The sequence below is a fragment of the Silurus meridionalis genome, chromosome 8, assembly GCF_014805685.1.
Source record: "Silurus meridionalis isolate SWU-2019-XX chromosome 8, ASM1480568v1, whole genome shotgun sequence".
Lineage (NCBI taxonomy): Eukaryota > Metazoa > Chordata > Actinopteri > Siluriformes > Siluridae > Silurus > Silurus meridionalis.
In genome coordinates this window covers 18,009,102-18,033,022 of record NC_060891.1, presented here as the reverse complement: position 1 = coordinate 18,033,022, position 23,921 = coordinate 18,009,102, and the positions used below count along the sequence as shown (strand labels likewise).

Genomic DNA, 23,921 nt, shown 5'->3' with positions numbered 1-23,921 from the left:
TCAAACCTGACCAATGCTGCAAAATGTTCCATTCGCAACCTGCATTTGCAGCTTGGCAAATCTTCTGATATCATTACTAAAATTAATACAGCCTGTTAATTAGACACATTTCTTAGTTGTGATACGTGTGTATGGGTCAGCGGGGCAGAAGGGTACCGGTAGTTCATCATCATTGAATCATGCACTAATGTACTGTACTCGTGTCTTAGTTACGCTAGCCATACAATGTAAATCTCAGGAGGCTGATGAAGTCTGGTGCAGATCCCAAAGCACATAATATTTCAGGGTACTCATAGATTCAGGCTCAGATTCTAAACATTGATTAATTATCTTGTCCCGCTGGAATTAGAGGTGAAGGTACTCGACCTAAATGTGCGAGTCTCTTGGGAGAAAAGGCCCGAGTGCTGGGCAGAGAACTAGGCCAGGACAGTGTAACTGTAGACCTACACCAATTAATGTCACCCTCACATGGGTCAAAAATATGCACACAATGTGTCTGCTAATAGTTAATCCCTTATTGTTTACTTTGCACACTACTTTTTAATAACAGACATTTTGTATTGTATTTTTTAAGCAAGGTCACTAAAGAAGAAGAGGAAATCAATGACAGAACATGATTTTGTATATTGAGCCATATATTTCTATACATAGTCATATTCATCTATACAGACTCTATTTGCTTTTGACATTGTACTCCCTAAATTTACCCTCATAAATATTGTAGATTCAGGACTGAAAATCTACTTTCATGACCAGTACAGACCTGTTTGGTACAGACTTGTTTGTATTTTGCTCACGTATTGAGGAATATTTTTCAATTTACCAGCTACAGGAATGTGCGCTTGGGATTAATTTCTGAGTCTAAGTAAATTAACTCGAAAGCTTTATGCTATCTATCCTTAGCACCTTCTTTTTCTTTAAGTGGTAAAGACCTGAAAGCATTTTTTATTTAGTATATGTTCAGTTAATCCTTCGAAAGAGCTGTTTCTTATCAGAAACATAAAATCAATCCCGAGGCTGGAACTTTTCCAGAGACAAAACTTGTAAACATGTTTGTTTTATGGAAGATATTCTTATTTACAAATGCCATTCTCACTGAATTAAGACATATTTCAGAGTCGATTGAGGCGTTGCGGCTGTCAAATGTCCTTTGTTTGCTTCTGAAATCCGAAAAATACCGCTGCTGAAAAATGTGGGATCAGCAGCTATTGAGACTAATACAATTTAGAATGTTGCAAGGCGGTTTCAGATATGAGAAAAGCCCATTTAAAACACAGTTATACACACAGACTCATTTAAAATCATTCAACTAACATTGAGTTTTCCTTTCCTTTCTGTTTACAGACAAAAACTGGACTCGCCCTTTTGTATGATGAAAAGACCAGTAATACCTATGACATCCGTTTAAAGTTAACTAAAGAGATATTGACCATACAGAAACAGGATGTGGTCTGCATAGGTGGTGGTGCACATCACTTAAATGTAAGTACTGAGGCCTTGAACTAAACAAAAAGATTTAATTTCACAGATGCTTGAGCTGATTTCAAATTATTTCTCCGGGCAACTTTCACATTTTCAGCTTTTTAAACACTTTTCAGGACCAGTACAGTTTAATGGCAGGATGATTGTGCTATAGACAGATTACAGAAGATCAGCAGAAGAGGAGGCATTAGAATTTTTCTGTCAAAAATATTCCTATGTGTGCGTTTGTAAGCATGGCTCACACTGTCTTTTTAAACCACACACCAGTTGGTTTATTCTGTATGCCATTCTCCCTGTATATGTAAGGTGACAGAAACACAATTTATTATGCAGTTTGTATACTGAGTTAGTAACAAAAAGTCAAACCTCACCACTTCTACAGTATTTACATCCACACAATTATATATAGCAATCTCTTCAAAGATTATTAATGTACTTTTTTCTTTCTAAAATTTGCTGCCACTTAGGATGGTTCATGGCCTGAAATCTGTCTTGTTTTGTTCTGCTGTGCAGGCCATTTTTTTATACTTGCCCCCCTCACAATACTGTGGTTGTGCTGTATATTGGGAATGGACTGTAGTGCTGTCCTGTTATGTTCTGTGCTGAGTTTTTATTTATTGTACACATTTGGCTTATATTTGTTACACACTGCACAGTATATAGTCCTATCAGTAGTGCTGTTATTGCTATTGCACCACGGACCTAGAGGAACAAGCTTCTCTTTTCACTGTATATTTGTATGGGATGACAGCAATATACTTAAAAAAAGTATTATTAGTTTGAGATTGTGAATAGGATGTGCATAACCTGCTACAGTTATTGAAGCCTTTGTTAAACATTACATTCTGAATATCATGTTACCTTTATAATCCTACCAACTAAATTCCCCTTTTTTAAAGCACAGAACTGTTGTACTCCGAAGACAGGCAACTGGAGGCCTTGGTTTGAGTATCAAAGTAGGTTCACTTCTGTCTGTTTTTAGAATAAATAGTTATATAAAAAAAATTTTTACTTTGGGCTGTATTCACAGTTGCAAATACATAGTGTGGGGTTGATATTGAAATTGTGCACTGTAGTATCTGAACTCAAGACATACAAGTACAGTAGATTCTGACCTTAAAATTTTTCTTGGATTTTATATGCTCAATTGAGCAGTCCATCACAACTCTTTTACTCTTTTACAATTGAAATGTATGTTTTGGGATATACAGTACAGACCAAAAGTTTGGACACACCTTGTGTGTCCAAACTTTTGGTCTGTACTGTATATATATTATATATACAGTACAGACCAAAAGTTTATATGTATTATATATACAGTACAGACCACAAGTTTGGACACACCTGCTCATTCAAAGAGTTTTCTTTATTTTCATGACTATGAAAATTGTAGAGTCACACTGAAGGCATCAAAACTATGAATTAACACATGTGGAATTATATATGAAATTATATACATAACAAAAAAGTGAACTGAAAATATGTCATATTGTAGGTTCTTCAAAGTAGGCATCAAGAGAATGCCAAGAGTGTGCAAATCAGTAATCTAAGCAAAAGGTGGCTACTTTGAAGAACCTACAATATGACATATTTTCAGTTGTTTCACACTTTTTTGTTATGTATATAATTCCACATGTGTTAATTCATAGTTTTGATGCCTTCAGTGTGACTCTACAATTTTCATAGTCATGAAAATAAAGAAAACTCTTTGAATGAGAAGGTGTGTCCAAACTTTTGGTCTGTTCTGTAAATGCACTCCAAATATATGGAAATGATAAAATCGAATTTATATTAAATATATAAATAACAATAATGTATTGTATTGCTGTATTCACTTGAATATTAAATGAGATGCATCTTTTATTTTTTTGAGGAATGAAATGTATACGAATAAACCTATGATATAAACTTGAAAGCATTTATGCTTGATATGCTGAAATTATAGCATTTTCTAACTCAGAGGTTTGTATTTATTAGATTAACAATAAAAAAATCTAGATATAAAAGAAATCCTTTTTCGTTGCTTCCAAGTGGATCAGCAAAAAAAGTGTTCACCCTATAGGCAGTAGATCCTGAAATCAAATCACTGATGCCACAGCCATCCATGGCAGAGATGCAATAAAGTTGGCCATGCTTTTGGAGTGGGAGGGATGGCATACTTAGTTTCTCCTGTCAATCAAAGTGACATTCGTGGGCATCTGTGAGCTCATGTCTGTGGAAGAGGAGTGTGTTACAGCAGCTTGAAAAGATGTTTTTGATGCATTAACATGTCTCAGTTGATGCAACCTTTAACATGACATTTAGTGTTTTCAGCCTGCCTAAGCTTTTTACTTTCTGGGGGATGTACTGGATCAAGGGCTGTTTTCTAATTTGAGGGGGAGGAATAACTAGTGGAAAATATTAAGACAAATTTCCAGTGTTTATTTGATAATCAACACCATTTGTGTATAACATATTGGCAATACTGTACACAAGACTCCTGTTGAATGTTAATTTGAATCCTTGCTATTTTAATATGTTCTATTATATTTCTATTATATCTTTCACTTTATGTATTTTTAATTTGTTACATTTACAGCAGTTAGAAACAAAAATGCGATATGTTTTACTCCACTGCATTTTAGGGGGATTTGAAATAGAGTGTTTTTTGTTTTTAGAGCTGGTGGCTTAGACTTTATTAAAAACCATGACTATTGACATTTCTACTCAAGAAATATTGGAGGCATGAAGTACATGCAGGCCTTTATATTCATAGAAATGTTTTAACATAAGCATCTGTGTAAGCTGCTTCTGAGTACAGAAAACTTTGTTCAACTTTTAACTTTTAACATTTTAACATTGTCCCGAAGTAAATATCAGTGTACATTTTAAATGCTGTTTTAAGTTTTTAAAAATGTTCAACTTTGAATACAGCCCTATATGTGTATATGTTTTTTTTTTTTTTTTTTTTTAAATGTTTAGTTTTAAAGCATAATTGTTTAACTGGGTCTGTATTTAGAACTGAGTTCACTTCATATTTTTAAATATGGTTGAATTGAAATTTGCCATAATAAGTATTAGAGATTTATAAGCTATAAGTGATTGGACATTGGTTATTTAGTGTATGACATAAACACTTTGTTTAGACCACATAATCTTTCATATGTTTAAAATGTTGAGATGAAATTTTGGAAATAATCACTAGTCACATACAAGACACATGGTGTTATGTATGCATGGATTTTTGAAGATGAAAGAGAATGCTGTAGTAGAGATTAAAATTCATTATTCCTTCCAGAAGAAACTTGGATACGTCAACAGAGTTGAATGATTCGCTCGGTTATGAAGTGTAGCTTGTATAATTAGTGGGTTGTAGGAATACTAAATCACCTGGAGGGAGTTTTATTTATTTCAGGGAGGAGCTGAGCATAAAGTGCCTGTGGTCATTTCGAAGATTTTCAAAGATCAAGTAGGTAAGACACTATTCTTCCAATTGTTGTACTGCTAAATTGGTTAATGTTTAAAAGTGATTACTATATGTTACCCTCCCACTATCAACACTGATTATCTCTTTTCGTGTATATAATTTCGAGAGTCTGCAGTCTAAAGCCAAAACCCATTTAATCTCTTGAGAGAGACTGTTTAATAAGTGTGTAATTAGAGTCCATATGCTTATACTGATGCATGTGCCAAGTTGTGGACCATATGATCTTTGAGCCATAAATTGCCTCATATATAAGCATGCAACATTAGTTTTCTCAACCCAGATATGATATTGTCCATGTCTTTTTCATTTATTTTCTGAGTCAGATCGGTCTAATACACAGAATCAAAAACTATCCGTGTGCCTTAATAGTTGATTGGGCGGGCATATATAAAGTATCATTTACAGTATGGCTCACAATCGGAACCCTATAGAGGGACTGAGTAAGCTGTTCAGACTCATCAATCAGAAGAAAGAATATAAAGCAATGAGCAAAACGATTACCCATAGCATCAGATCAGCATGACGCTGTATGCATTGTTTCAGTCATACAAACATGCCATTACTTAGTCACATTTGCAAACCTAACTCAAAGACTTGATGAGGATTTTTGAAACCTACACCTCAATGACTTCTGCTAAGATGATATAACCAGTCGTAATGTAGTCTAACTGAGCTGTGTATTTAATTTCAGAAAGCTCAAATGTATTTGTTATTCATGATGGAACAAAACGATACATTTCAGAGTTGTATGCATTTTGGATTAAAGCCTATTTTGTGCAGCACTCTGCTAAGGGCTACATTGGCAGACTTCTCAGTCACTGGGGCTGATTGGCATTTCCTTCACATTAGCACATTTGAAATGACTAATTGTATCCTAATGTCTCCATTAACCTTTGGCACCTTGTGTCTGGCCTGCAGCTGATCAGACGGGGATGCTGTTTATCGGCGACGCTGTGTTACAGGTTAGTGGAGCGAGTGTTAGCTTACTCTTATTCTCCACAATTCCCAGGGCCAAAGGTGCATGTCAGAGCAAGGTGCTCTCTGCATCCTGATGATGTTTCTCCCTGATTCATTTTCTCAAGGTCAGCTACAGGTTTAACCTTTGATCTCATTATATGAATCTGAAGAATAAAAGTAATGAGACTTTTGTCAAGTGCCCTCTTACTACCATAACAGAAAAAGAAGACATTAAATGAAATGTTATACCATTTTTTTCTTGTATCCATGTCCTATTTTGCTCTAGGCTAATCGTATTAAGCTGTGTTCTGTTATTAGATATGATATGTAGAGCTCTCTTAAATAAACAGTGATCTAATCTTACCTATCTGCAATCACTGAAAGGACATAAAAACACATAGAGGTTGTTTGAGGGTATTATGTACTTTACACATTTATGAACAAAAAGTATGAATTGTGTGTAGACAAACTTATTCATTGATTCTAATAAAATACTTGCATATACAGATACAGCTGTTATAGGTGGTTATAGATTCACATGGATTATTGTGGATGTAGCCCTAGAATAATAAATATATATGGACTTGTAATAAAGTGTATGCAATAAAATGGTTTATTTCAGGACTTTACAACTTCTAACAGCTAGAGATGTACTTTTACACCTCAATCCCTCAAACTCAAAGAGCAATTTGCAATTTTCAATACTAACTGAAGAAAGATAATGTCTCCTCTATGATAAAATGTCTCCACTATGATATTTCCGGTTTGTTGGATTATTGCATGTATTGTTGTAAGATTATTTTATCATGATATATTTATATTTAACTATGATGATTATGTAGCATATTTAAATAGAAAGCAGGAGACAATTTATTTAGGACCTCAATCTTTTATTTTTTCCTGTTCTAACATATTTATAGTAAAGATGTATAACATCTTTTTTATACATACTGTACATATGCTTAGCATAGCAAAGCAAATCAGATTTAAATAATTCTGATGCATTTATAATTTTTTGATTGCTCGAGCTGTGGATTTTGTACAGTTTTTGAAGTATTCTAATTCATGAATTGATACCATTCATAAAGTTAATACTGTTAAAACAAATAAGTGGAAACACTTTAGTAATGCTTTTGGCGAGAAGTCACCTGGCTTATAAGCAATCAGGAAAGGTTTCTTTTTTCACAGCACTTAAAAAAACAAAGTTATACCCACATTGTTTTATAATCCCCACAGTGAAACAGTGAACTCCCTTTAGTTTCTGGTTACAAGACTGCTTTTTTCTGCTTTTCCCTTTCCTGTAAATTTTGCTTTATCATATGGGCCATCGGCTCCTAACCTACAGACTCACATGCATCTGTTATTATTAATGTGGACTCTTAAATGAAAAATATATTTAAATAAAACACAGTGTTACACATTTATGGACTGTGAGAAAGATGAATTTCTACTCTTACTCTATATCATATTGTAGACTACAGTTTGCTGCTTTGACTATAACAATTAAAAAAAATTAAACTTTGTTTTTAATGAAAATGTTGTCTCATGCAGATCAATGGCATCAATGTGGAGAAGTGCACACATGAAGAGGTTGTAAGTATTCACTCATCATGTATCATTATTCCTGCCTGTGGTTCTGAAATGACAGTGATCCAGCATTGATTTGAGGTGCCTGACTAAACCATGTTCAATCTTTTAATATCTAAGAAATATTTATCTTTTTCAGTCTGAGCATATACCATATCTCCTTTAGGAAGAATGTAATACCTTAATCTCTCTCTCTCTCTCTCTCTCTCTCTCTCTCTCTCTCTCTCTCTCTCTCTCTCCTTTTTTTTTTTTTCTCTCTCTCTCTCTCACTACAAACAGCTGGTCTCTCTTTTCACATTCAGAAGTCAAAGACATGATTAATGATCTTATTCTCAGAAACCACAGGCTAACAAATTCAAGCTGTTTCAGCTCTTAACGATTTCTGTGTCATAGATTGACCACTGATATTTGAAGGATTAACAGCTGATTATTATGTGTGACTGTATGATAAAGGAGAGACAGTGTCAGATTCTAAACATTTATATTAAGTATATATTAAGCTTGAGGGAATCCATGATTGACACAATAAAATATAGTTTTGTGTTGTAAATAAATTAGTTGCCACTCAGATGTACAGACAGGCAACAAATTAAAGTTAAAAATGGTGGCTCAGTTATACTGAGGGAGGCACTTTTGCTGTCATGCTGTGGCTCCACTTGACTGCTTAAAGGGTAAAGTTACTGCAAATCAATAGAAAGTTATTCGGACTGATCACCTTTATCTTGTGATGATACAGTTTCATCCTGATGCCAGTAGTCTCTTCTAGACTCCACCTCCATCCACAGGCCATGAGAAGCCACTGATATATCTGTTAAAGATGAAAAGAATGTAAAACATATGCTATAGCCTTCACAGTCACAAGATCTTAAACTCTTTGAATATCTATGGGAGAGTTATAACTAAATTTGTGGACAGTGTTCTTCATTGCCATTAACATAACACTAATCAACGGTAAATCCTTTAGGAAGAATGGTGCCAAGTCTCAGGTACATTTCTTGAGTGTTGTTGAATCTATGCTCATTAAAATTGTTCTGGAGGATTGTGGCCCAACACCTTACTAAGACTCTGTAGGTACTTTTATTTCCAGTCTGTAAATTTATGGCTGAATGTATTTGGGTCTTCTCAAAACTGTTGCAAGCACACAGTTATTTAGAATGTTGTAGGTTTAAAATTTCTTTTGGAAAGGGACAAAACCAGTTCCAGCATGACAATGCCCTTGTGCACAAAGCGAGCTCACTGAATAAATAGATTTTTTAGGTGGATGTGAAAGATCTTATGTGAACTTACATAAAACTCAACCCCACTGAACATCTTTGGGAAGATTATGCATGCTGACTTTGTGTCAGGCCTGCTCGCAAGACATCAGTGTCTGACTTCCCTAAAGCTCAGTGGAAAAATCCTCACAGCTGCACTCCAAGATCTAGTTGAAAGCCTTCCCAGAAGAGTGATCATTATAACAAAAAGAAAATATTTAAATAACACATATACACCCATATGTGATATTTAAACATTCCGTTTCAAAATATTAAGTGTGTGTATACTTTATTCTCAACAGCTAATTCATAGCATTTCATGAATGAGAAATCTAATTGGTTAAAATTGTGGTTTTCCAGTCGTCAATTTTGTTTGGAAAAAAAAAAAAAAAGTACTCAAATAGCAGCATCAGTTTCCTTTTTTCCCCCCAAAACCCCGATTATGTAACAGAGGAGTCCAAGATGTTATAAGTAAGTAAGTGCAAAGGCAAAAAACCAAGATACAGTTCTATAGCCAGAGTCAAAATGCAGGAGAATCCATAAATCTTAATACAGTTAGACAGCACAGAGTGAAAAACCTGAAGACAGCAGAAACACATCTTGGAGAAAGTGGAACTAGAAAACAGATAGAAAACAAGAAGGACAAAAGTCATGGCTTAGAATTGCAGTAAACTTGTAAATATGAATTTGCAAGGATATATATATATATATATATATATATATATATATATATATATATATATATATATATATATATATATATATATATATATATTGAGGGCATGAGATATAGATAGATAGATAGATAGATAGATAGATAGATAGATAGATAGATAGATAGATAGATAGATAGATAGATAGATTGATAGATTGATAGATTCAAAGCATGAGCTTAGCAACTAATTATTATTTTATAAGCATTGAAAAAGGTTTTATGTACTTTTAAATTAGGTAAGGATGCCACATTAAGATTTTGACAAAGTTTTTAAATGAATCTATTATAAATTATCATTTGAAAACATTGAATTATTAAGTATGAAAATAAAAGTAACAGAATATCAGTAACAACCATGCAATCAAGCAACCTAAATAGGAATGAAGCATAGGCCTGGTCAAACATTAATTTTACAAACTCTAATAGAGGTTTTGGATTCCTAATATTCTCTGAAAAAAACCCAACACTTTTCTAGAGTTTAGGATTCATTCAAGAAAAAAGCTCTTCCACCAGGTTGAAAGTGATCCTAGGGATTAGCAGTAAGCCTGCATCAGCTGTGCAAAGTGGTTGGGAGCTGCTATAATGCTTCAAGATATCACAAGATATGCCGTAGCAATGCCATTAAGGGCTTTAAATGTCAAAAGCATGACTTTATAGTCAGTGTGATTTGGGGTGAGCCCTTTGTAAAACTGCTTGACAAACTACTTCTTATTAATCATTGACTGAAAAATTTACTTGACTAGATTTAATAATTTTTCTATGTTTTTGATCAAAGACTTAAGAAGTTTCGCCAAAGAGGACCAAGTGTATCGGCACATTCTGAAAAGCATTTGGGGGTTGTTTTGGATAAAAGGGAGCAGTGTGAACTACTCAAACTCAGACTTATCATATTTTTGGACAGTAGTTTTAAATCATGTGCATAGTGAAGCTACCAGAGACTGTGGGGGTAATTACATGTCTAAGCAGTTAACTCCCTCTCAGTTCACACGAGAGCTTAGCTGAGGGTACAGAACTCTGTAATTATTAAAATAAGTCATATTCAAATCTGAAACTTCATGAGAAAATTCATGAGGTTGCGTTTTGATTTTAATAAATGAATTTATTCAAATGTTGAAGTCCTTTTAAAAAAAAACAGTTCCATTTTATGCATTTCCTTCACCAATGTCAACCTTTTGTCATGTCCACTGTCCTGCAGTGTTAAGAGGATATTATTCTCTATATCCGTCTCCCATAGTGCTCTCATTGCCTCCCTTCTCTTTTCGTCTCTCACTTACTTTTGTTTCCTGGGCAGGTTCATCTCTTGCGAACTGCTGGAGATGAAGTTACAATCACTGTGAGGTACCTCAGGGAGGCACCAGCCTTTTTAAAGCTCCCATTAGGTGAGTTCATACTGTGTGCCTTCACAAGCATTCGCAAGCTCTGCAGGGGGTTACAACAGCTCTAAGCTGATGTACAGCAAAGTCCTTAAGGAAAATATAGTGCTGTTCTGGATTTGGCAACCAAATCAAACTGTGTTCACCTACAGTTTATACTAATGGGTCTTTTATAATAATTCAGAGCTGTTACAAAAATTTTGACATGCAAGAATGGTTTTATTGCTTACCCATTATTAAAAAAATAAAAATGTGTCCATTTGGGTAGATTTACTGGTTAAGCTGCTAGTTTACCAATCACAACTGATTACAGTAGTAAATCTAGATCATGCACACAAGCAGTGGGTTATGTATTGATTTTTTTTTTAGGCTCTCCAGGACCGTCCAGTGATCAGAGTAGCAGAGCATCCTCGCCACTTTTTGACAGTGGCTTACATTTAAATGGGAATTTGAGCAACACAGTAAGTGCATCTCTCTTTACAGTGTTCTGGCAGTAAGTTCTATATAATTGATCAAATGCAAAACAGTGAAAAGGTTGGAGAAATGTCAGGATGTAAATACAGCATTAAAAGAAAACTCCACCATTAGAAACTTGCATATTAATCAAGCATTTTCATATCATACTTAGTCTGATATTAGTTGAATGTCATTAACATTTAATGAAATTCTGACTCCTGGATTTTTGTCACATGTTGGTTTATTTTCAACCTTACTCACAATGTTGTTCAACTAGCTGTTGATAATAGTGCCAGTGAGAATTAGTTTAAGTTTTTAACTAAAGTGACCAATGCAACAGCGCTATAGATTTTTAATCTTTCCACTCCTAATCTGTACACTCTGCACAAACACAATATGATCCAAAGCTATGCTAATGCTGTTTCCACTGTCATTGTCCTTGTCATTTTCTAGATCTCTAACCAGCTGAGCAAAGTCTCTGACATAAATTAGTCTGACTGCACCGTCTAGCTACAGTACATTACTGAATTTCTCATTAATATGACACTAAATTCTGCTGGAGCTAGAAACTGATCATTATCTCTTGTGTTTCAGATCATTTAAGTATTTTCTCCTATTACACATAATATAAACATAATAATAACATAACTGCACTACCAGTGCAAGATGCCAGTATGGCAGACAAATGCTATAGAGCACCAAACAAACAAATTACCACCAGAATCACTAAACATATCATATATTTCATGTGCAGTCAGATTAGTCAATAAGAATTATTACCACTGCCATTATGCCATGTTCTATTTATACCATCTGACTTTTTTATGGCTTTAATAAATAGCAGTGAAAAATCATGGGCTGTTGTTGGCCAGCATTAGATGCATTATTTTTTTCCCCATTGTTGAGAGGTGTGAATATGATCGCTTGCTGAGATGCGAGAAGAATTATCACATGTACAGTATCTCAGAAGACTATAATCTACCAAGGCTCTTCAAGGCTTTAGCTGTGGGACCAGACACCTCATCTATCCCATAATGTCACATACTAATGTTATGTAAATCTCAGTGCTCTTACCATGTGAGTTCATTTCATCTTTGTTTGTTAAATGGAATTAGACAAGCGACCTACAATCGCCTAAAATCAGCAGGCCATAAGGATTGCTGTGTTGGCATTGCTATAGGGCAGGGCAAGTAGGTATCAAGCAGTTTATTATCAAACAAACAGTGTCACTTGAAGATGAACATGCCAAGCCTACATGACTCAGTGCCTCAAAGAAACAAACGATTCATCCACATGAGCAGGAACACATGAATGAACATGTTGAATATGTATTAATCAGCTCCATCAGCTCTGTTCTTTAGAGGTACTGTACGAGCATCCCTTTGAGAGCATGAGGGTGTGTGTTTTAATGAAGCCATCTGGATGAAATATGCTAGTTATGACAGATGAAGAAGAATGAATGGATGGCAAGCTTGTTTTCTTGTTTCTCTTTTCATACAAGACAAATGCTTAAAAAAATCTGCACAGCTGGGCTACACCATTATTAAACTGTCACTGTAGCCAGGTAGTGAGCCTGATGGGTATAGAGTCGAATGCATCTCTTCTATTGATGCTGCCTCTTTCCCTTTTTCTTGTTTTCACTAGTTTTGTGTTCAAAGAACAATTGTATTAAAACATGAGCTGTGGTTGTCTAATTGCTGAATCAACAAAAGCGTTCTCTAAATGAGGGTTTTTTGTTAATCCTGCTTTACTCTTGATGCTTGCTTCCCTGCAGGTGATTAGAATTCGCAGAGCTTGTCATTCCCAGTATGCGTCTCCGACATTGAGTTGATTGACACTGTTTTGCTTTCACAGCACCCGGGGATGAGCACTGATTCATTTACATGCCTTCCAATAATTAGTGTTACATCTCTCGTTGCCTCAGAAATATCTTGTGGTATGGCAGGCAGCCTGATATGAAGGACAACAATGTCAGTGGTGCTGGAATTTGGTCCATGCTAGAGAGCAGACACTGTCACCATAATTCATCATGACATGGTGACTATATTTTATTCCTTGTCATCTTGGACTTTAGCATAGCTCGACATGAAAGTCAAATCAGGTTTAATTATCAAGCCTTGGTGTTCATCAACAGTGTATCTCGCATGAAAATGCGCCTAAGATGTTTGCCTAATTGGCAATAGCACCAAACTTTTGATTTGATAACCAGTGTCGGAATTCACTTAGACATCCCTCATTAATGTAGTGATGTAAAGTGATGAAATGCTGCAAAGAACTTTCATTTATATACAACTGCATATATAATCACATTTCCTTACTAACATGTTTATATTTGAGTCTGGTGGAACTACAATCTGTAATCTATAACATTTAATTTCATGGTGTTGTTCAAATTAAAATACACCCATATGTATGGCCCACTAGTGGTATCCAATAAGAATGATCTACTTTGTTGGAGCATTTTTAATTCACAACACAATATTTTGTTCTATCGCAGTTTATGAATGTAACCATGCTCTATGCATAAGCCAGAGCAGAATTTAAGGTTTTTGGGTTCTGAATGTATTTTCTTAGACTTTAATTTGCAATTTATCGTCAATAGATTGTAGAACTGTTTTAACGTTTTTTTTTTTTTTTTTTTTTTTTTTAACCCTTTAAACTTTCTGAACCAATCAGAACCTCTGACTCATATTCCTCATTATATGCAGCACTGTGCAATAGAAAAGGTTGTCTGAAGCCAGAAGCAAATGTGACAGCCAGAACCTGCAGAACTGTGGCAGGCTCTTCAATATGCTTGGGGAAAAACTTACCAGCAAGAACTGTTCCACAATGTACCAGAGAGAAGTGATGGACTTTAAAGGCGTGTTTTTTTTTTACCGGTTTACCTTAATATACAGTACTTTCAAAACTTCTAAACGTTTTCATTTTGGCAACCAAATACCCCATTAGCATTAGTTTGTTTAGTTGCTCTATTCGCACAGTACTCTAGCACCGTTCAGCTGTTCTGGTAAATTTGTAGTAGTTACAATATGTTGCTACTTTGTAATCCACTATTTTATGGTTTTAAATTTGTTTTCTTTTCTTGTAGATGATTTCTAAAGTAATAGTACTTCAGCTTGAGAACAGCCCTTCTCTTCTCTTTCCTCCTCTGTGATTTAGTGTTGAAGCAGAGAATTGTGCTCTGTGGAAGTAATCATTCGAGGACTAGACAATCTCCGCTTTTGAGTCAAGTTAAAGTGCTAGAGGTTTGCACAGAGCCACAATTTATTGGTGGTTTTAAGAAAAATGTTAGTGATGTCTCAAAAAGCAAACACAAACCTTTTTCATGGAGGTAAACTACACTGGATGATTTACATCCAAATCATACAAACCAGCAAAACTAAATATGAACTTGCATATAATTACCTATAAAATAACCTGTGACTGTTATTAAGTGGCTGTCCATGAAGGTTTATTTTTTAACACAAATCCTGCATTTTTATGGCTTTAGTCATATTTTGATCATTTGTTATAGCTGTTTTAAATGGCTAGATATTTAAATAGCATAGCACATGCCAATTTGTACCAATCTTTCTTCTCTTATTTATCTTGAAATGCTTCAGAAAACTCATGCTATTAGCAAATTTGCAGTAAATATATAAAGTGCTGGCCTGCTTTCAAAGTGTCAAAAATGTTCTCATTTAGCAAATACTCTAAGATGGTGGTACAGAAAGAAGGCAAGGTTTATTATCTAAAGGCTGCATGCGGCTTCAGCGATGCTACTGGAGCGTGCGACCCAGTTGTTGTTTTGCACTGATCAAAGTGCACTGAAGAGGGGCGAAGATGAACTGCCCCTCCTCTCATGCTCATCCTTTTGCCTGTCTTTCCACTTCTTATTTCTCTCATTTATTCTATCTAGGCTCCGTCTTCACCCTCCTCACCCTCGGCTAATGAACCAAAGTACGAGAAGCGTTGGCTGGACGCCGTCTCCCTCCCCCTGTCCATGGCTCGAGTCTCTAAACACAAAGCTGGAAGCGATAAATTAAGGTGCGGTAATCCGTCGTGATGCAATTCCACATCTATCGTGTGGCACAACCTGGTCGGTTTGTTGGTTTTGCAGGCATTTTTCATCTAAGTGAGCAAGCGTTAAGTCCAATATCTATGCAGAGGCATGCTGTGTCTGAAAAGGTCACTGATGCAGATCACGAATAGAGGGGCACTGAGGTTTATAAAAAGTAGCTCTAACTTTGATAAACTGCTGTTGGATTTTATGAAAACACCATATTATTTCTATTGAAGTAGCTCTCCCAATTAATTAAGTAGAAAAATAAATATTTCAAAAGATTGCATTAATGTTTTAAGAGCATAGTGTCAATATATGCACTGTAAGCACCAATTATAATTAGGACTGAAGCCTCTGAGTATATTTATATTGTTATCATGAACTAATTTTATTTAGACCTCACTCCCTCCAAAAAGTAATCTCTTATTGTTATTGCTTTGCTCCAAGCATTTGGTGCGCTGGATGCCTTTGTCCCTACTGTTTGACACCAAAAAGTTAGCTTGAAATGAATGTGACTTGTGGGCTTCACAAACTTGCAAATATACAAGCGTATATAATCATAATCAATTATTTATGTAATGATTTACATTAGCAAGGGAATAACGCTCAATGCTTTCAATTATTTCTTATAAGAGGACATTTTTTCATTTTTTTTTTTATGACACTGGATACTAATCAGCAACCCCTCTTTTGAAAATCTTTTTTATATCCAAATCTAACACACACCTGCTCCTCATAATCAGACTACATAATTGCATGAATCTGGTCTGTTGGAATAGGTTGTTGATCATTGCCCCAGGCTGTATAATGCATATATTTCCTTTTTTTTTTTTTTGCCCCTAGCTAGATTTGGCTTAAATTCTAATATCCATGCAGATTCACTTCATCACTATTATGTTCAGTAGATCAGAAATACAGTAGATGTATTAGTTTGCTTTAGATCCTTCTCATACTTTCATTTCTAAACAGTGGCCTATCACCTGATAAGTGTGTTTTATTGATTTTTATCATTTGAAAACTCCTTTTCGAGGCTCCATAGAGAGTTCACATCTCCCTTTATTTTTTAGACCAGCATTCTTATGCCTTCCTACACCTATTCCCATCTTATTTGTTTCCACTCATTCTGTCATTCATTCCTCTGTTAGAGCCCTTTCACAATGCATGGCAAAGCCCAATAAAAATGCATTTCTCCTGACTAATGGATTTTTTATTGTGTTCTGTCACTCACACAGACAGTTTCTTGGTTTCAAAGGACTTGACTGCAGACTCCTGCTAGTTCAAGCAGAACATTACATTCTCCAGGCAATTTCTATCAGAACCAGACCAAGCAGAGAATCATTCTACTGTACTCATGACCAGTATTAATTTTGGCACATTGAACAACAATTTTCTGAAGAGCATATTAATGTATGAGTCCATTTTAATGACACATAATGGCATTTGGTTGTGGAAGTATGAAGTCTGGAAAAAACATTCCTTAAATGTATATATGTATGGAATTATGTGGTATTATGTTTTACTGAACCAAACAACAAATATAAACCTTATTTATTACAATATAAACATACTAACAAATGAGAAACATTAAACTCATCATTCTCAATTTCTTTGATTCTCTGACCAACAAATACTAAAAATAAATAACTTGTATGCTCTGTTTATTTAAAACGATCTAAACCTGCTCAAAAGGAGAAAAAATTTCTTAGAACTTATGTTCTAACTATTCTCATAGCTAGCAGCTCTAGTTTTGTGGATTATTTCTTATTTCTTAATGACCATAAGTTTCATTCCTGTTATTTTGTGGATAATGTCATTAGAACATTCTAAAAATAAACAGTAAGTGTTGCCACAGTCATTACACTGTAACATAACAAATTTTGATTATTATCTTATGTTTACTGTTTTAAATACTATATTACAAGAGGAAAATGCTATTGGATATGTGTATGACATAGAATTAAAAGTAAAACTCTTTACTTATTATTATATTAGCTTTTCCCATAAATTTGAATGGATATTGACATTATTATAATTTTTTTTTTTATCTTTGTAACTCTAATGCCAGGACTTTAGGGGCGAGTGTAAAGGAGGAAGAAGTCTTTGAAATAGAGGCAGCATTAGAGATTTCGAGCTGCTAAGCAACAAGGTGTACTTATTAGATCTAGAAATTATTTTAATTTATTATTAATTTTGGAATTTGACAGATTTTTGTCCTGGTGACTTTCAGTATCTTGCTTTGTTACACAATATTCTGTGGGGATTATGTATAATATGTTGTTATGTAAAAATGCTCAATCACAATACAGAGTATCATTAAAATCAATAGATTGAGAATAATTACAACTGAAAAGTTCTTTCACTAATTCCTTTATTCTCATTAACTGTTAGACTGATCATTGTTACTGTGGTGTACATTCATACACACCTACATATTTTTTGCCAATATACTTACTTCACTTATTTTGTTAAATACAACAGATATAACCACAATTTATTTTTTGACTATTCGATATGAGACCATCTGAGGACATTTATTTATATACATAGCATATATTATTCTTTTAATTTAATTATCTTAATTTCCTTAAAAAACTATTACTGTGGTATCTGTGCTCATCTCATATGCCACATTATCATCTGCCTACTTATGACTGTATCTCGGTTTGCTACAGAGACCTGCTCATCTGAGACTAGTGGATTTTTCTGTGCTTTATATCAGGAAATATATTCAATTTCACTCTTTTCCCCATGCTTTCTCTCTCCCTCTCATTCTCTCGTTCACTCTCTTTTTCCAACCAGGTCAAACAGTTTTGAAGTATTTGCCTTAGATGGAGCATGCACCAATGTTCTACAGTTTTGCACTGCAGCAGAAAGTACAGATTGGCTTCAAGCAATATCAACCAATATTAATGATCTGACCCAGGAGTGTGTGAGTATTCTGTAGCATATACAACACTGATGAGTATGCTTATTGGATAGAGAAAATCTGCACAAATATGCTTTCTCCTGAAAATATTAGTATTAGACAGTGGCAGCTCAGTGGGGTGAATATAACAGACATTCTCTCATACCAGACAATTACAGCTAATTCTCTTTTTCCACTCACTGGCATGTGGTAGAGGCTGGTGATGAGAGAAATTGTCGATTATAGCAGACAGAAAAGGTAAAAGCAGCCCATTATTCTGTTTGTGTCGAACCTTAGACACAGGAAGTGAGCAATAACATTGAAAGGGCAAAATTTCAACATTACAGCCATTTTTATGTGGTCCCCTTATAGTGCTACTAGACAGCAGAAATGCCTACAAATAATACACAGTTCCATGGCATACAAACTTTATTCTCTATGCCGTTTTTCACAATCTTGTGTGCTTGTGCCGAATTCCCCTGTTGCAGTGTTCAAAACCTAGAACTAAAATCCTACAAGAATGTTGCCTAATGATCTCATTTCCTGTGTAGCGTGTTAATTAGAGCACTGATGATCTAGTGGGCCTTTTCTATAGCTGCGCTCAAACATGTTCTGATTTACTGCCACACAGCTGCCTGGCTTACATGCAATTACTGCCCTTACGTCAGCTAATTATGGATCCAAACACTGATTGCTAAATGTTCAATTAAGTGATGATTGTATATGCAAGTGGGAAACGGAACTCTGACTTTGGTGACCTATAACCCATAAATAGAGTGTATGAAGATCGGCTTTTTACTTCTGGCTTTGTGGGATTAAAAAGAGGTTAGTGACCCTGACCAACAGTTCAATGATGCTTAAATTATTACATGAGAAATTAACTTTGTTAATATCTGCACAGTTTCCCATGAAAAAAAAATGGGATGGTGTTAATCAGACAGGTTTTCAGTTTTCAGTGGAATAATGTACAAGATTTTATGAAAATAGAAAGGTGCTGGGGTTTAACCCTTTTTGATTTTTTTGTAAAAATGACGTTTATTGTTTCCACCTAATTCCAAATTGTATCATTGTAGTGTACGCAAAATCTTCCGCAAAACTGGCTTTTAATCAAGTATCTTAAAATTGAGCCTTCTTTCTAACGGATCATCTAGAAAACATGGGCGTCACATGTGTGGCAGCAGTGCTTTATTCCACTTGTAACACTGCAACTTGCAAATGGTTACAATTTTGGATTCGGTAATAAATAATATGGCATAATATTTAATAATTTATCAGAACAAACACATTGATAGAGGGCTGCTGCTGCAGAAAATAACTGAATCAGAATCAGCATCACCTTCTGACCAATCAAAATTGAGAATTCAACACTGCTGTTGAATAAAGAGAGATATTGAAATGGTAGAAAATAGAGAAAAAATAGAGAAAAAATATTTAGCTGTCATCTCTGAGAAAACTCCCTTTGACTCCATGCTATTACAAATAATCTAGATTAATGGCTGATTTTCCTGATTATATGATTATTTAGGATGATTTATATGATTTATTATTATTAAATAATAAATAAAAATCATTTAATTAAATGAGCATGGTCAAACCTATGAGTAATATAAAAGTATATTTGCTCATAATATAACCGACCTCAATAAACTTTAAGGATTCTTTGTTACTGTATAATCTTTTCATATACATTTTATTTTAGTTAATGGATATTTTATAGTAGTTACTGATCAGTGTATCTGGTGTTGAGAATAGCTGTGTGAGTCAGAATAAATAGTAGACTATTTTTATTTTCAGATAAAAACTGCAAACAAGTACTATTCTGCTGATGAGCAGGTACGTGTTTTTACTTACTCAATACACATTCTGTGTCCAACATGTGGGTCAAAGTTAAAAAAACATTTTCATCCTTCACTATGGCACAACTAGAATTCATAAAAAATGCTTTCAAGTATAAAACACCTATTATGTTAGAACTGTAATGCATGCCATTATTCTGAACAATTTTGCTCCTTTGAACTTTCACTCTAATTGTATAATTTGTTCCTGTGAAGAGCATTGATAGAATGGCAAGTAAGAATAGGGTTATGTGTAATTCTCTTATATTAATATATTTATATACTGTATATATATTTACATTTATAGCATTCGGCAGATGCTCTTATCCAGAGCCACTTACATTTTCCCATTCATACAACACCTATGAGGTTAAGGGCCTTGTTTTAGGGGCACAGGAGTGGTAGCTTGGTGTGGCTGGGATTTGAGCTCGGATCCAAAGTCCAATACCTTAACCACTAAGCTACCACCTCCCCTATAATATATGTTTTCATGTAATCACAAAAGAAAATCACTTTTACATTGTAACATTATTTAAAAGTTTTAATTAAATAACTTTTTTTCCATTATGTTTATGGTGTTTAAGTTGTTTTTGTATATGTATCTGTGAATATGATATTATTTTCAGTTGCTGATAAAATATATAAAAAAATGATATATTATGTACAAAAGCTGATGGGGAAGATGTTGATGTGCCTGCAGTGCTCAATGTGCAAAAGTCTCTATGCTGTTTGTGGAGATTGATTTTCAGCCTGCAAATGTTTCTCTGTGCAGATCATCCATATGGGTTGGGTGTGTGAGCATCTTCACAGGAATGATGCCAACCGGGTTCAAAGCTACAAGTTCCTGGCATTGAAAGGCTCCTCTCTCTACATTCTCAGGGGCCCTCCTGTATGTCCAGAACTCTGTGAAGTAAAAGTCCAAACACTCACTGCACCAATTATAAATCATAAAGAGTACAGCCCCACCCAAGGACACTTTTAAGCCAAAGGGATAGGGCAGTCAATCATGTGTTTGGCACTGTTCCTTCTATAAACATCTTTTAGGCAGCTCTGGTCCTTTGCAGATCCTTCATAGTCATATATAATGAGTCCATTAGTTTTAATGGATTGTAGAGAAGAAAAGCTATTACCAACACTCATAATAGGACATAAGTTATTTGTGGCAAATGTTTTATCATTTCGTTTCTTCCCCTGAAATGCAATCTTGAATTGCTTTTGTGTTCTAAAACTCTACTTCAGTAATACAGTATAAAAAAGCTGGTTTGGCAAATAATTATTGTTCAGATTTATTATTAACAATGGTATAGATGATAAACATATGGATGGATTTGGATTATAAAAAAATAGTTAGTAATTTATTAAGTTTAATGATAAATCAGTATATCTGTGTCAGTTAAATTCTTAGTACACACTCAGAATAAATTGTTATGTAACTGTTTCAGCTCTGTGGGTCATGCAGAAAGATATTGAACCAAAATGCAAATTTGCAGATTTGCTGAGCTACAGTTCCACAGAATATCAAAAAGGTCTTAAACCTGAAACCGCTAAGCACCACAGTGCAGAATTTTATTTTACTGTACTGTGAATTTTGAATAAGAACAGTGCAATGTTGCTTTTTTTTCTTCCACAGGCTGGTGCGTCAGAATGGGCTCAAGCTGAGGCCACATTTAACCTCTGTGAGGTTCTCTTTAAAGTTCATAAGGTACAATGTTTATTATTAGCATTTTATGCCAGCAGTACTATGTGATAATAGCTGTTCTGTTCGTAAGCAACAGGATCACCATAAATTATCATGTAGTGTATAATAAATTGACCGTGTTTCTCTGTATAGCTGTGGATAGCGGAGGACTGCTGGATTCAACCGAAGCTGTGCGTGGGCCTGCAGCAGGACTGTGAGCTGCGGGACAGCGAGGGGTTCAGCTTTAGTGTGCTGGTGGGTCACGGACAGAGCTTCTGCTTCAGTGTGGAGCTGGGTACAGAGCTGGCACTCTGGGAAAAAGCCTTTCAGAGAGCCGTTTTCATGGAGGTGCAGAGAACAGGGGTAAGTGCCATGGAGTTTGTGCAAAGAAATCTCAAGCTGGTGTTTAATGATATGTATTTTATGTAAATGCTTGGGGGACTTTGGTGTAGAATGTCTGAAATAAACAGAGAACTATTAATAGACCTTCAACATAGAAAAGTCATGCTTCTATATAAAAAGAGTGTAGCTGCATACAAGGACAGTAAATAATACTGATTATTAGTATTTTGCCCTGAATGGATCTAAAGAATGTGTATGAGAGGGTGCCAAGAGAGCAGTTGTGGTATTGTATGAGGAATTCAAGTGTGGCAGAGAAGAGGAGAATGCCGAGGATGAAGTGCCAGGAAGAAGGAAAAGAAAGAGATTTGAAAGAAGAACATGTAGAGGACAGAGTAGTATGGAAACGGACGATCCGCTGCGGTGACCCCTAAAGGGAGCAGCCAAAAGAATAAGAAGAACTATTTTCCCCTAAAACAGTTTCATGCTGGAATTTTGTGATCTAAATTTTATTTAGTAATAGATTATGGTGAATGTCACAAAATAGATCTTGTGTGTGTACTTGAGTACAGGTAGCCCCTGACTTACAAAACAGATAGGGACCGGAAAAGTGTTTGTAAGTCGTTTATTCGTAAATCGAGAATAGTGAGACTCTATGATGCATTCCGAGGAACCCTGAGATAGGTATACCAAGTGATAAATTTTACATATTTTTTTTAAGATAAATGCAGTCAATTCTAAATCTATATTACAAAGATGTATATAATTATTTTACTGACCTTAATGTCCACCAGCTGGAGCAATATTTTTGTGTTTTTCTGCCATGGTAAAAATGAGCAAAAACTAAAATCACAACGCAAAAATCACAACACACTGTACAGAATACATCATACAATCAGAACTTTGTGCAGAAGAAAGAGGTACGCATGGCAGGGAGTACCTCTTTTTTCTGCACAAAGTTCTCATTGTATGATGTATTCCGTACAGTAATCTTACAGTGTGTTGTGATTTTTGCGTTGTGATTTTAGTTTTTGCTCATTTTTACCATGGCAGAATGGTTTTTCTGTGGCCGTGTTCGTATCTCCATTAGTAAGTTCGAATTCGTAAGTCGGGCATTCGTAGGTCAGGGGCTGACTGTATTTACAAAATAAAACAAAGACCAAATGATATAGAATTAACAAACAATAAATGCATCAATTCTTTGATTGCTTCAACAAATATACCAATAAACAAAATTTACATTCTTCCTCTTAAAGATTTTGACACAATTTATTTGTTTTGCAGTCTAGTTTTTTTTTTTATTATTATTTATTAACCAATACTGACTCAACAGAATACACCACACACATGACACCAACGAAAGGCCAACATTGATGATCAAAGCTCTGACTCTTTGATATTTTAGGTAGATATTTTGACATAATCACAATATTCAGATTCATTATAATTAATTCTAAGTTGTAAGCATATGTTTATTAAATGTGATATCAATTCTCAGTTTCTTGATATCAAATAATTTCACTCTCAGAGTTGATAGTGAACAATGAACCATTTTAATGGTTAATAAACATGATACAATTAGGAAACTTCAATGTGTTTTGGTAATGTTTATTATATTGATGTTACTATGTGTGAGGTTTTCTTTTTGCAGTGAGAAGCAGACAGAAAGCTTATTTACTTGGATGTCGATAAATGTCTGTGTACAGTATGTGTATATTTGTCAGTTGTGACAAATCTAATTAAAGTAAGGCCTTTGATTAACCTAGGCAATAATTACAGCTTTTTTCCTTTTGATTTATATGGTATGTCATGCTATTTTAGGTGCAACGACCT

The 23,921-nt window shown here is 34.8% G+C and overlaps 1 protein-coding gene across 1 annotated transcript in view; it reads left to right on the top strand.

The window, feature by feature from the left end:
- sntg2 (syntrophin, gamma 2) overlaps positions 1–23,921 on the top strand; it is a 62,789-nt gene that overhangs the window by 31,980 nt on the left and 6,888 nt on the right. Inside the window, 13 exon segments of the mRNA XM_046856230.1 lie at positions 1,345–1,482; positions 2,382–2,438; positions 4,877–4,934; positions 5,867–5,910; positions 7,457–7,498; positions 10,752–10,839; positions 11,203–11,294; positions 15,188–15,315; positions 18,131–18,260; positions 20,031–20,069; positions 20,844–20,960; positions 21,702–21,773; positions 21,903–22,112. Coding sequence (XP_046712186.1) covers positions 1,345–1,482; positions 2,382–2,438; positions 4,877–4,934; positions 5,867–5,910; positions 7,457–7,498; positions 10,752–10,839; positions 11,203–11,294; positions 15,188–15,315; positions 18,131–18,260; positions 20,031–20,069; positions 20,844–20,960; positions 21,702–21,773; positions 21,903–22,112 — 1,215 coding nt within the window.